This window comes from Thamnophis elegans, chromosome 1 (assembly GCF_009769535.1).
Source record: "Thamnophis elegans isolate rThaEle1 chromosome 1, rThaEle1.pri, whole genome shotgun sequence".
NCBI classification, from domain to species: domain Eukaryota; kingdom Metazoa; phylum Chordata; class Lepidosauria; order Squamata; family Colubridae; genus Thamnophis; species Thamnophis elegans.
Window position 1 is genome coordinate 14,900,493 of NC_045541.1, and position 14,171 is coordinate 14,914,663.

Consider the following 14,171-nt stretch of genomic DNA (forward strand, 5'->3'; position numbering starts at 1 on the left):
CAAAACGTAAGGTTTTCCATCTTCACCATGCTTAAGCATTATCTTTTAAAGCAGTTATTTTTAAACAATAATGAAACATTTACAACTGTTTTATCAAGAAATACATAATAGCTACAGTAAAGCACTCATCAGTAGAATAAAACAAGTCCAGATGGAACCCAGGGAATAAAATTATAAACCAATTAAAAACAAGAGTTAACCCTCCAACAGAAGATGGCAGAAGAGGACAGGAGAGTTGCAAGAAAATCAGTGGACAGGGCAACAGACATGGGCTGCTAGAATATTCCTAGAAAGAGAGCCCTGTCAAGTGATCGATAAGAAAAGTGCCTGAATCTAGTGGATTCCAATATTGTCTCCAGTTAAGAAAAAAGCAGGGACTCCTCAAATATCAATGCTAGGAAACAATGACCAAACATATAGAGTTATGCAGAAAAAAAGTAAAGTGGTTAGTAGTCTTTAGAGCTATTCAACTAAGTCATTTTGTATATATAAACTGCCACATTTCGCTTTTCCCTACTTATCTCTTTTTTTACAAAAAAATCCATCCCAGAATGAGTACCCTTCAAAGCTTTTGAACCATGCATTAATCTGCATTATGGTGAACTGCAGTTGCCTCTATTTTTCTTAGCTTATCTCTATTTTTTTTTAAAGAATTCTTAATATTACTTTTCATTGAAATACATGATTTGTAAGGACGTGCAAACCTCACTTATTTAGGCCCATTTTATCTGGAGCATCATGTCTGGAATATCTCAATCCGCTTCTGGTTCAAAGAATTTATTTCTGGAAAGTGTTGAACCACTCCTGGAACAGCATAGTCCAGGAAGACTTGGCATGGCCCAAAGAGGACAGAATGTTCCAGAAATCACTCGAATGATCTGTTCCTGAATTGGGGGGAGCGGGGGCTTCATCCCTCCCTAGTCATACCGAACTCACCTAAGCCTGACTTTTGTCTAAGTCATATAATTCAGTAGTTACAATAGATTGGTTATACAACTAGTTTGTATTCAATTTGGCACAGCTGAAACCAAGGAACCGGGCTAACAATACATGGTGTACCCATACGTAAACATAAAAAAGTGTATTATATAACTTATACTACATAAAGATAACATTACAATTCATATTACAAATACAATCTATTTTTAATCATGTCGAATTTGTGGTGGTAGAACTGACTGTTATTTCTCCTTCTTACATGTCCTAATTACATACTGTGTGTGTATGTGTATACTTTGTGTGTGTGTGTGAGAGAGAGGGGGGTTTACTTATAATTTCATTGTGCTTTTGGTGAAATATAAATTTCAGGGTTGTGTAGTTGTGATGTATATTTCAAATAAAATTAAAGGCATAATATTAAACAAGTTGCTACATGAGGCATTATTGGTAGAGCAACATTAGGGGAATTTATGTTTTTATTTATAGATATATTGCCCAACTATTCCAGTATATATGTTTGCCTGTGGTCACAGAAAACTTTCTTATTTAAGAGATTAATTACATCTTTGCAATGCTTATATGTTTGCGTAAATAAATAGCAATGCAAGAATTATAATTGCAATTAAAAGCAATTATATTTTTTATATGAGAATAAGGCAAAACTAGGATATTTCTCACTGTTAACTATTTAGGTTTCAATTCTGCAATCACTTTCCAGGGAGCAAAGCCTATGACATCCATTGTATATTCAATTATGAATATACATATTGCTCTTTTTTCTTTTTGTAAAACATCACATTAGATTGGATTTAACTACTGCTTTACACTGCCGTTTTGAACCTATAGTGGGATGAGTGTAGCTGTGGTCCTTCCCCAAGTCCAGCCACATGATATCAGTTCTTATCACACACCCTGAAGCAGTTATCAATGAAACTCAATCTACTTTATGATTGGATGAAACAGATTCCTATGTTTTGTCTTTGTTATTGTGCAGAAAGTTAATAAGTGCTTAATAAGGGGGGAAATGGAGAAAATGAAATATAAATTTCTGTTTTCTGGACTTTTGGACTCTATGGCAACCAAGAGTATGTCAATGTTTTTTGACAGGCCAGAGTGGAATTCAATTCAATTATAAGAGAGAGAAATCCTGGCACACTTTCAAGATCCTGTTATTCTACAGTAATAAATAACATTTCTGGAACCCATTTCTTGACCTTGCTTAACTCAAAGGGCTGATTTCCTAGACTCAATTAATAAACATTGCACACAGGAGAAATGCTTGATTAGTAAAGCTGCAATTTCTCGAAGATCCCTTAATCTAGGGCAGCTTCCTTTCTAGCCCTCCCTTGACTGCACAGCTGTTCATTCATCCATTATTATTCTTTCTACAATGAGAAAAGAATCTGTTTTCTCAAACATTGTAGTTGGATGCTGCTGTTTTGCGTGCCTGCCCATTACTCCCCCCCCCCCCCGGCCGCCGTGTCTCCTTGGTCTGCACGAGTTGATGAATACCAGGTGCTACAGCTTACCCAGATTTAAATCCTCCTTGCAAAAATCAGGATCTCTCTCTAGACAGCATTTTTATCAAGAATAAATTAACATCTCGTTAGCATATAATCTGCCTTTCACTTAACTGATTGGTTCTTCAACTATTCTCCAGTTCAAATTCTTAATTTTGACTCACCTCCTCTGTGTGTGTGTGTGTGTGTGTGTGTGTGTGTGTGTGAGAGAGAGAGAGAGAGAGAGAGAGAGAGAGAGAGAGAGAGAGAGTGTCAGTGACGCATTACTTAGTACTTTCCCTACCATTCATATTTTCAGCTGTTTCTTTTCATCTTATTCTGAAAAACGCTCTGGATGAAGCAGGGCCACAAGAGAAACAGACTTTCTACTTTAATCTGTAGAATCAAAAGATTGGCGATAGATAAACTATCCCGGCTCAGTGTAGAATTGACTCAAAATTGAATCCCACCAAAATAGAAAAACAAGCTACTTTTGGGAGAAATCTACATTGACTTTTAATGTTCCCGAGTGCAGCGTTTCAAAGGACCCCCTGCCAACAGGAAGAGAATATAGATCTCCTGAAATTTGCAGAAGTGCTGCTTTGAAAGCTACAGCATGAAAAGCTGCTGGAAGCCAACAGAAGCTGGGAATTCTATAATGATCTTGGAGTGAATAAAGAGGCGGCTGCTGCTTAGAAACCAGTAGGGAGTGAGAAGTGGGAAAATAGTAATTCATTGCTATGCGTTATATTCAGGGGTGGTATTCACTTACCTTCCCAACAGGTTTGCAAATGTGAACACATGTGCTTTGCTTGCATGTGCCACCTCTGTGCATGCACACAGCCTTCGCACATGCGCTTTTGGTTAAAAAAAGGGCCTAAATGGGATGCTGTAGAGCTGGGGTGGGTGGGCAGGCCCACCCACTATTTCTGCTACCAGTTCTCACGAACCCGTCTGAACCGGTAAGAATACCACCTCTGATTATATTGTTTCAAGGCCTTTCAATACTTTCGCTCCTGACCAGAGTTTTTAGAGCCAAGTAGAGAATTCCATGTCTTGAAGAAATTGGGAGCTCTAATGCTCCTCTTGAAGTAAGTTTCACTGAATTGCTTCAGTTTTGCCAAATGTTGCCAGCATTAAGAGCCGAGGTGGCGCAGTGGGTAGAGTGCAGTACTGCAGGCTACTTCAGCTGACTGTTATCTGCAGTTCGGCGGTTCAAATCTCACCAGGCTCAAGGTTGACTCAGCCTTCCATCCTTCCGAGGTGGGTGAAATGAGGACCCAGATTGTTGTTGGGTGCAATATGCTGACTCTGTAAACTGCTTAGAGAGGGCTGAAAGCCCTATGAAGCAGTATATAAGTCTAACCGCTATTGCTATTACAGGTAGTCCTCGACTTATGACCACAGTTAAGTGAGAAAATAGTTAAAGTGAGTTTTCTTGCCACATTTGTTAAGAGAATCACTGCAGTTGTTAAACGAGTAACACGGTTGTTAAAGGAATTTGGCTTCCCATCGACTTCGCTTGTCAGAAGGTCACAAAAGGGAATCGCGTGTGACCCCGGGACATTGCAACCGTTATAAATATGAATCAATTGTCAAGCATCCGAATGTAAAATCACGTGACCATAGGGATGTTGCAACATTCTTAAGCGTGAAAATAAGTCACGTTTGTCAATGCTGTTGTAACTTCCAGAGGTCACTAAACAAACTCTTGTTAAGTCAAGGACTACCTGTATTTTAGCATGCATTGCAATTTTTCAGGATTTCCACTCCCTTCATTCCATGTTATGAGTAGGCTTCAGGCTTCAGCCAAACTCAGTTAAGCTCATTCTGGTTATTGCTTCAGATAAAGTTGCATCTCCATTAGTTCATCAATGGGTACAAGGGAGCAAGATGCCACCGATTCATGCGTTATGAGTGACAAGAGCTTGGATTCTTAAGATAAAACGGATAAATGGTGTGTATCCTGTGGAGAAGTCCCTCATTGGAAGGATAGGTCAGTATCAAATTAGCCCCTTTTAATGAGCTCCTGACTGTAGATAAAAATAAAGGAACTGGAACATTAAGGATGAAAGTAGATGCTATTTAATCAGCTGCCCTGTGTTTGGGGTTTTGTGCATGTGTGATGTTCGCTTTGTTTTGCTATTTTGCAGAGGAATATTTGTCCTCTCGTTGCTTCCCTATTAAGCCAGCTGGTAGTGACTCATGGATTCAAAAACCAGAGGTATAAAACTGTCCTGCTTGTGCTTGCAGGATCTGCCCAGCAACTGCATATTAGCAGATCTAAAGGCCTAAGCAAAATGGGTCACTGCTTTTATCAGCTGACATCTGGGGGGAAAAAAACCAGGAGAACTGAGTAATCAGAAGCAGAAAAATGGTTGAGTGCTGGAAACCTGCCACTTGTTCCAATGGGTTAGTAGTTTTAATGTTTTTTTTTAATAAAAAGAACAGCAACTGGTAAACTTGTTCCTTTGCGTGCTGAGCACAGCTAGCTTCAAGGCGGTATGTTATAATGAACATTCTATAATTGATGAAGTGTCTGTATCTACATTTTATGAAAAACTTACACAGACCTTATTTGGCCGCAGACAGATGGCCATTCCAGGCCCAAGAAGGCCCCTCCTTTGAGAAAGGAAGTTTTGTGTCACCTTACCCAAGGACAGATTTCCTTCAGTTTCCCTCAGCTAAAAAAACATGTTGATTTCACTCCTGTTTTTGAAGAGAGAATTAAAAGAGAATGTGCCTCAAAAATGGCTCCAACTGAAGCAAAGACTCCAAACAAAACAATTCCTTCTTTTATTTCTCTGTGACTGTAGGACCATCAACAAGCAACAAGCAAAGTGCTTGAAGAAAATACTGCCCATTTTAATAACAAATAAATAGTGCTTTGAGTATTTTATCCAGACGCCTACAGGTACATAAAATCAAACCACCTTCCTAAACAATAGCAATAGCAATAGCAGTTAGACTTATATACTGCTTCATAGGGCTTCCAGCCCTCTCTAAGCGGTTTACAGAGTCAGCATATTGCCCCCAACAACAATCCGGGTCCTCATTTTACCCACCTCGGAAGGATGGAAGGCTGAGTCAACCCTGAGCCGGTGAGATTTGAACAGCCGAACTGCAGAACTGCAGTCAGCTGAAGTAGCCTGCAGTGCTGCATTTAACCACTGCGCCACCTGGGCTCAACCTTCCCCACTTCAACTTCTTGTAACACATTATTTCTTCATTTGATTTACGGTCTGCCTTTCCTTCAGGAGCTCAAGGCGGTGTATGCTGTTTCCTGTTTTTCCCATAGTAAGTCTATGATACTGTTATGTTGTAGCAAAGTGACTTTCCATGGTTCAGGGTAGGTTAAAACCTGGATCTTCCCACTTGTGGAGTACTTTGGCTCAGTATACTGGTATATCCATATTTCCATGTAGTCCTTGTTTAACTATCACAAGTTCAGCAACCATTCAAAGTTAAATGGCATTGAAGGTTCCACCACAAAACCGCGGTCGACTAAAGCGCGCTCGATGAAACCGCGTACCTGACGTCATCACAGCGCGATGAAAAAAGCACACTGTGAGCGGTAAAGGTAAAAACGCGTAAACCTAAACCTAACCCCCCCAAACCTAACCCTAAACCTAACCCTAAACCTAACCCTAAACCTAACCCTAAACCTAACGCTAACCCTTAACCTAACCCTAACGCTTAACGTAACCCTAACCCTAACCCTTACTTTTACGTGAATCGGCTTGCTTTAAAAGCGCTTTTTAAAGCGCCCTTTTTTCTCCGCGGTCCTTGTTGTCGTGCTGCTGATGACATCAGCGACGCGCTTTAATCGGGCGCACTTTAGTGGACCGCGGTTTTGTCGTGCCACGGCATTGAATAAGGACACTTAAGACCAATCCTCGTAGATGCAGCCATTGAGCCAAGGTGGCGCAGTGGTTAAATGCAGCACTGCAGGCTACTGCTAGATCAGCAGGTCAGCGGTTCAAATCTCACCGGCTCAGGGTTGACTCAGCCTTCCATCCTTCCGAGGTGGGTAAAATGAGGACCCAGATTGTTGGGGGCAATATGCTGACTCTCTGTAAACCGCTTAGAGAGGCCTAAAGGCCTATGAAGCGGTATATAAGTCTACTGCTATTGCAATGTTGTGATCACAATTCTGGTGCTTGACAAATGGCTTGCGATTACAATGCCTGTAGATCTTGCAGCCATGCAATAATCTGAATTTGTAACCTTCATTTGAAACCTTTGGTTTCTCACAAGGAAAGCCAATGGGAAAGCTGGCAGGAGGTCACAAACAGTGATCATTGCCATTTGCTTAATAGTGGCAACCGGAATGGTTGCAACAGCTGTTGTAAGTCAGTACAATCATATGAGATAGTGCGTTATGATCACATTGCTTAGTGTCGGAGTTGCCAGCTGCAGTTCCCCTTGTTAGCAACTGCAATTGGGACCAGCAACCTATTCACTAAACAAATCAGTCACTAAGTGAAACCAAGACTTTGCTTGCAATCTTATTTTCAGCTTTCCTTTGCTTCACAGACCTACAAACATTGTAAATGTGAGGACTGGTTGCAGTTACTTTTTGATTACCATCATAACCGCGAACAGTCTCTAAAGCAACGGGGTCAAACTGGCGGCCTGCGGGTCGGATGCATCACGCGCAGGCCATGCCCACTCCAAGTCGCGATACGTCACGTGACGTGATCGAGTTTGACACCCGTGCTCTTAAGGAAGCAGTTACCAAATGAGGACTACCTGTACATCGGTTCCCAGCATTCAACCATACTAATTGGGATAGCAGGAGTTGCAACCCAGCATTTTGAGAAAGGCAGGCATTTCCTCATTCTAATGTTCTGCTGATGATACTTGTCTTCTATCTAGTACACTGGTTAAATATTTTAGGAATGATTAAATTCATCATTATCGAGGAGTCTCCTGAAAAGTTTTTTTGGTCCTCTCCATGTTATTATATGAATCTTTTTACTTCCGTTACTACAACTCTCATTTGTTTTAACAAACTACTTTTTTAAAAATAGTTGTACAGAGATGCATCTTTTCTCATAATGCACCTGTCAGGCCTGCAGCGGTTCCTTTAAGAATCTTTGGCCCGCCACACTCTCATTAAGGGGGGGGAATTTAGCAAGGGGTAGAATGTGTTGTTTTCAAAATAAGAAAATCCTTTCTAGAAGCTCAAGGTCATCTTTTGTCTCCGCACCTTTGCACCTGATCGGAAGCAGTTGGGTGTAGGTGCTAGCGTGGAAGAAGAAGATTGGACCATGTGATGGAGTGTGGATGTGGGGACAAGATCATGAACTTTTAACTGGGTGGGATTCTGATGTGATTTGCAGAATTGGGATTTCATAGCATAATGCCAAGATGTCTGATTTATTAAATTGGAACTTTAAGGATCGTTTTGCCTTGGACTCTGATTTAATTCTACATGATACCTGGAACGCTGACAGCACCATAACTAAATAACTAGAAATGTGTACTTTCTGTCTAGGTTCCATTATTTTCTTGAGACTGGAGATTATTTTGCATTCTTGCTTTCCCAGTTCTTCTATACACAGATATCTTTTAATTCCCTTAATGCCCAGAGAGCATTAGCTTTATATGTACACAGTATCTGTTTTATATACTGTCGTAATTGGCAAATACTCCCAGTGATTAGAATTATAAAAAACATAAAAATATATCAATGTAGTATTATTACCTAAAAGCATGTCACCAAGTGTAAGTACCACAAAAGGGAAATCAGAGACTGCACCAAGCCTATTGTTCTCCAAAAGAATAAATGTTTTAACCATTTTCTAAAATGGTTAAAATGCTACCAGTATGTCTGCTAGCTTAATTTCAGTGAGGAGACTATTCTGTGGCATTGGGGCCATTACAGAAAAGCCCTTTTTTCACCCCCTCAGAAATGGGGAACTACTAATAAAGTCTACTGGGAGGAATATGCCATCCCTTTTGGAAGGAGTGCTATGTGGGTACCAAGCCATATAAGCTTTAGAGGTTAAAATCAGGACTTTGACATGTAAGACGTCCAAAAACATTGACTTTGAAAGCTAATCCATGACCTTTAGCACAAGTGTTTTGTGGCTAGAGTCATTCTTATTTGTCAATAAATGGGCTGCTGCATTTTGTACCAAATGCCATTTCTAAATTGTCTTCAAAGGTAGCACGGTGTAAAATACTTTGCAGCTACTTTACTATCATGGTAGTTTAATTGTTTAGTGATAAAGTTGAGGGGTCTTTGGTGCTCTCTGAGCTTGCTGGGTTTCTTGCAGACGTAGCCCTCCCACCTGTGTCCCATAACTCTTAATTCCACAATAACCTAAGTTATACTGATAGTGTCTCCCAAGAATTTCATTTAGAAGTTGAGATGTAAAAGAAAAATGACTGAACTTTGTCACCATAAGGGAGCACTCATCAGGCCAGTTTTTCCTCTTCTCCCTTCTTTACTAGAACTATAGTAGTAGTAGTAGTAGTAGTAGTAGTCACTGTAAAATGATTGTCTCTAACTACCAACAGCCATGTTTCTGAGTAGTTCAACATCATACATAGCCATTCGTGTTTCATCAGGTCACTTGGTCACAAGAAAGGTGTTTCTTAAGACCATTGCCACCATACCTTCGCAATCTTGTCTGTTGAAGGATCAAGATCCAGGTGGACAAATCCTTAAAGGGTAACATCCCCATCTCATTTAATCAGCCTTCAATAATGCATGTCAGGTCTTCCCACTCGTTCACTTCCAAGTCATGGCCAAATATGGTCTTATTGCAATGGATTTAGCACAGTGTTTCTCAACCTTGACGACTTTAAGTCCTGTGGACTTCAACTCCCAGAATCCCCCAGCCAGCACAGCTGGCTGGGGAATTCTGGGAGTTGAAGTCCACAGGACTTAAAGTTGCCAACATTGAGAAACACTGATTTAGCATTTATCAACAGAGGCCTGACGTGAGAGTCACCAGTTATTTGACTTGGATCAAAGATTGAGGCATATGGATGAAGAGAGGGACCAACACCAAATGGTTGGCTTCTCTTTTTATTTAATGGCTTGTTCTGTATCTGCCCCCATATCTGCATCAACCCATCACTAGTAGGTTCTGTTCACCTCTCCCCTTTAGTGACCAGAATTGTACCCTTCAACATCAGATTACTAATCCTCGACATTGTATCTCCCACCAATATTTCACTAACTTGACTTCTCTCCTTTCACAACCCAAACTCACCATCAGTCAACACTGATGGTCAACCATCTGGTAAAAGCCACTTGAACTGCCAATCTGTATCTCACCTGTATTTTCTTTTACTTCCATTCTGTCCTAGTTGGCGTCTTCCTATCCCCTTTTATTCACTTGGTGCTGTGTGCGTGTGTGTGTGTGTGTGTGTGTACGCGTTCGTGCTGGCACATTTTTAATCACCCAATCCTTTTACTGAAAGGATCCACTATGGCCCCTGGAATTGAGGAAGCCGCATCTAATAATCCATGTTTATGTATTGAGGGTGATAATTAGCACAAGGAACATGATTAGTTCTGTCCCTGTACATCAGTGGTTCCCAAACTTGGCAACTTTTAAGACTTGTGGACTTCAACTCCCAGAATTCTCCAGCCAAGTTTGGGAACCACTGATGTACATAATTCCAGAACTCCATTAACTAAACCAGGTTATTTCGGAATCAACTGCAAATGTGTTATTTCTTTTGTAATATTCCTTCTCTATGTCATATCTTTGTTTTACTAAGCCAAGTTATGGAAAAAATTACAGTATTATAAATCTGTTATCAGAAAAATAATAAACCAGAGCTTTAGATGATGTGAAGAGTATTCATATCATGTTTGAAAGCTATTGTTTGAATGTATGTTTCAATTTTATTAGGGTGTTTATCTTTATTTCTATCTTGTATGGTTAATTTATCTTTCGACCGTAAACGGTAACTTGTGGTTTCTATTCTTTGGAATCAAATATTCACACATCAGCTGTTTTTTCCTCCCCTCTGCAGACAATTGCTAAAATGTCCCCAACTTCACTCAAGATAACTTTACGGCAACTTAACGAGGGAGCTTCTTTGAACCTGCAAGATGTATTCACAATGGAATATAGATTGAGTCAAGCATGCATGGTAAGAGGTGTTGATGTTGGCACTTTCTGAGCCAAGTATATTTTTATGTCACTAAGTATGGCTTACAAGGCTGCTGGTATTTCCTATAGTCCACTAAGGATACGAACAGGAATTCTGTTATCTATTCCATTCTATATTTGTACACTGTTGTGTGTGAACATATTAGACAAGGGGCAAACCCTTTAGCTAAGGGTAGACAAACTATCCTCCTTCCATTATACCATGTCATTTTTTTTTCCTTCTGTTTTACTGTTCCTAAATGAGAATTAGCTTCTCTTTTGTGCCTGAACTCCATGATCTGAGTAAATTATGTTTTGTACCATTGATTTTAAATGTTAGCATTTGATCCTTGCAGCGCAAGTTACAGGCCTTCTTGTTCTCTCACTGGCTCTGTTCAGCATTGTTTCATATTAACCCTAATAAAGAGGATGGTAGCCAAGATGTGAAGGGTCCATGCCAATCACACTTTAATCACATATATCTTGACATTTGAGATCCACTTGGTGTCTGATGGTGCTACTGTCTTGTGGGCTGTGGGAAAAGAGACATTAAGCTAAATGGTGTACTTCCTCTCCTGTTTTTTTTTCAGGAGTTTGTATTCTTTAACTTAAGCTTTATTTTTTGGCAGCTACAACTTTCTGCGGCTTTGTGTAGCAGACATCTATTTTCTCACCCCCTCCCATACAGAATGTATGAAAGAACTTATAAAGATGAATTCAAGGTCTAAAACAACCTGGATTGCCATTGTCACTTCAGTGAAGTCCTTATGATTTGTCAAGTACTGACAAACAAATCTTTTGAGGGATTAACAACCATAAATTGTACCTTGGAAAGTGTCCTTGCTTCTGGTTATCTCATCAACATAATGCAGATATACTACAGGATGACCCCATTTTATGTACCTTTCATAAAGCTGTGTTCCACTCAGATAAAAATGCATGTGCGTTTTTTTCCTGAACTAATTTTGAGTTTCTAGTTCAATCAAAACATTGCTACCCATTCTTCTCGGTTCCCCACCCCTCACTTGAGACTACATTATAATTCTGAAAGTTTGTCGAGCTTTAGCATTCTGTATTGACTATGCTTGGTTCTTTCGAGAGATTCAAAAGCTGTTGCTATGTTACAGGCAAAGAAAAACCTATTTTCTCCTTCCTCTGTCTCCCATTGGTTGATAGGGAACGTTCATATTGTTGCTGTGCCTTCAAGTTAGTTTTGGATTCCTGGTGGCTGCCTGGACTAGTCCCTGCAGGTTTTTTTGACAAGTCTTTTGGAAATGGTTTGCTCTTGCTTCCTTCCTAGGCCTCAGAGAGAGTGCCCAAGGTCACCTGGCTCTATAGCTTTGTATCTGAGGGTGGCTTTCTGCCTAAAGCAGGACTAGAACTTACAGTCTCCTGATTTTTAACCTGATATTTAACCAGTACAGCAACTGGCTCATCTAGCTAGCATATTATTACAACTCCCTACCACTATACTCAATGAAGACTCATTCTGCAGGGGTGATGCAATGAAAGGTGCACATGCCATCAGTTTTCCACTGACTTGGCTATTCATCACCAGTAAGTGAGCGTTGCTATTCTCTCATGGTCTGTATGTGAAGCTCAGAAATCAACAGTGGAAAAACCACCAACGGCTTATTTTCAAGTAGTAATCTTTATATCAAACAACCCTCCCATTGATCCTGTGCAAAATCTCACACTTCCATAGGGATCTCATCCCGGAATCTCAAAAGACGCAAGCTACGAATGTTACCAGATTGAAAATAAATATACAAAAGTGGCCTTTTGATGAGATATTTTTCTATGTTGAGTTCTTGGTGTTCTCTGAGCTTGGTTGTTTGCCAACAGACATTTCATTACCCAAGTAAGCAACATGTAATGAAACATCCAGAAGCAACTAACTAACTCCAGGACTCCAACAATTCAACCCTGAGCTACAGATATTCTTTCCTATTGGAAGATATTTTTCTTGTGAAAAATTGCTATGGGAACAAAATATAGAAAGAAAATTATATTTCAAAATATACTAGGAAAATTACCTAATGACTTCTTTTATCTTACAGCGAGGCCATGACTTCTATGAAGGTGTCCGAGCAGGTAAAATTTGAAGCCAGAGTGCCCATTTCAAATGCCTTACAATGCAGACCTAGTGAGATTCTTCAGAAACTATTAGTTACAGGTGGCAAGGACAGTTTAAGACATGCTCTTTGGACACAACATTTCTCTAGGATACTTGCCAAATATATTATCTGGTGACCTCTTTTTATTTGAGACAGTTTTAATAAAGTAATCAAGATGATGGTAGAAAATAATAACAACAAAATAATTAACTAAATTAACTAAAATATTTTAATAAAAATAAGAGTTAAATAATAATTAAAATAGTTACTATTTATTCAGAACATCAAGCATATTGCTTCCTATTTCACTGGGTAGCAGAATATGCAAAATTGAGCTGCTCTAAGAAAAACAATGTTCTGTTGTGGTTGTGCTAGTATGTAAGATTGTTCCAGGCACATGGTTTGCCAATGCAAAATCTATAACAGAAGCATATTTCAACTGTCATATAACTGGTGAGTATAACTTAGCCAGGGAGAGTATTTTAGAAGGCTCAATGCACCTTCCAGGGTATGAGGAGTTTTATCATTGAAACATCTCAGTGCATTATAGCTGGATAGAAGAACAGTGCGGAGGATTTTGGAGCCACTGGTGGTAAGGACATGCAATGTGGGGGAGGTATAAAGACTCACCACTGAGATTGAGTTGAGATTCGGTATTTTATATTAAATAATTTGCCGGTGTTTGGCTTAAAAAATAATCATTTATTATTACTGCTCTTTCTGACAGAAATTAACTAGATTAGGAATACAAATAATAAAATGCCTCTACTGGGCTGGCACAAAAAAAATCCCATTAAATAAATAAATGCTTTAATATTGGATTCTCAGTCATTCTGTTTTCAGGAGATGGGAATATAAAGTATATTTCTATTCAAGAAATCCAATGAATCAGTTCCATCTTCTAAAGAAAATGCATAAATCATACATAATGTACTGATCTTTACAATGGTTTATCTTTCATACATGCTAAGGATAATATAAAATGATCTTTCCAATATGACTAAGAAAAGCATAACTGAAAACATTTTTCTCTACTAGTACTTATCGACAAAGACCAATCCCCTAAATGGAAGCCAGCTGTTCTTGAAGAAGTAACAGATGAATTTTTGGACTCATGCTTTAAGTCTCTTGGAAGTGATGACCTCAAATTATAATGATGTGTTACTAATGTAAAATCAAAGCCTGTATTATATAACCCAATAAAATGTCTGATGAATTTAATCCAATAAATTATTTCATCATGTTAAAAACAAAAAAGATTTGGAATTGATTGAAATGCTTTGAAGAGGACTTATATTTTTCAGAGACAAACACCATTCTTGATTCTAGGAGTTTGGTACCTATACGTTTTCATTTTTCTGTGAAAACAATGTAAAATGCGACACTCTGGGTCAGCTAAAACAATTTCTGTTCTATGGACAGTTAAATATGGGAAGAATCAACTGCACTAATTCAAAGGAGAGTTGAGCAGCTGTCCAAAATTAGTATTAATGCAA

General features: G+C 39.2%; 1 protein-coding gene across 1 annotated transcript in view; it reads left to right on the forward strand.

Annotated features, from left to right (window-relative positions):
* The window catches only part of HIBCH (3-hydroxyisobutyryl-CoA hydrolase), a 53,560-nt gene extending 39,664 nt beyond the window's left edge, over window positions 1–13,896 (forward strand). Inside the window, exons 12-14 of the mRNA XM_032231059.1 lie at window positions 10,440–10,559; window positions 12,619–12,652; window positions 13,714–13,896. Of these exons, the coding sequence (XP_032086950.1) occupies window positions 10,440–10,559; window positions 12,619–12,652; window positions 13,714–13,829 (270 nt within the window). The 3' untranslated portion in view covers window positions 13,830–13,896. The remainder of the gene's footprint in view (window positions 1–10,439; window positions 10,560–12,618; window positions 12,653–13,713) is intronic.
* The last annotated feature ends 275 nt before the right edge of the window (window positions 13,897–14,171 follow it).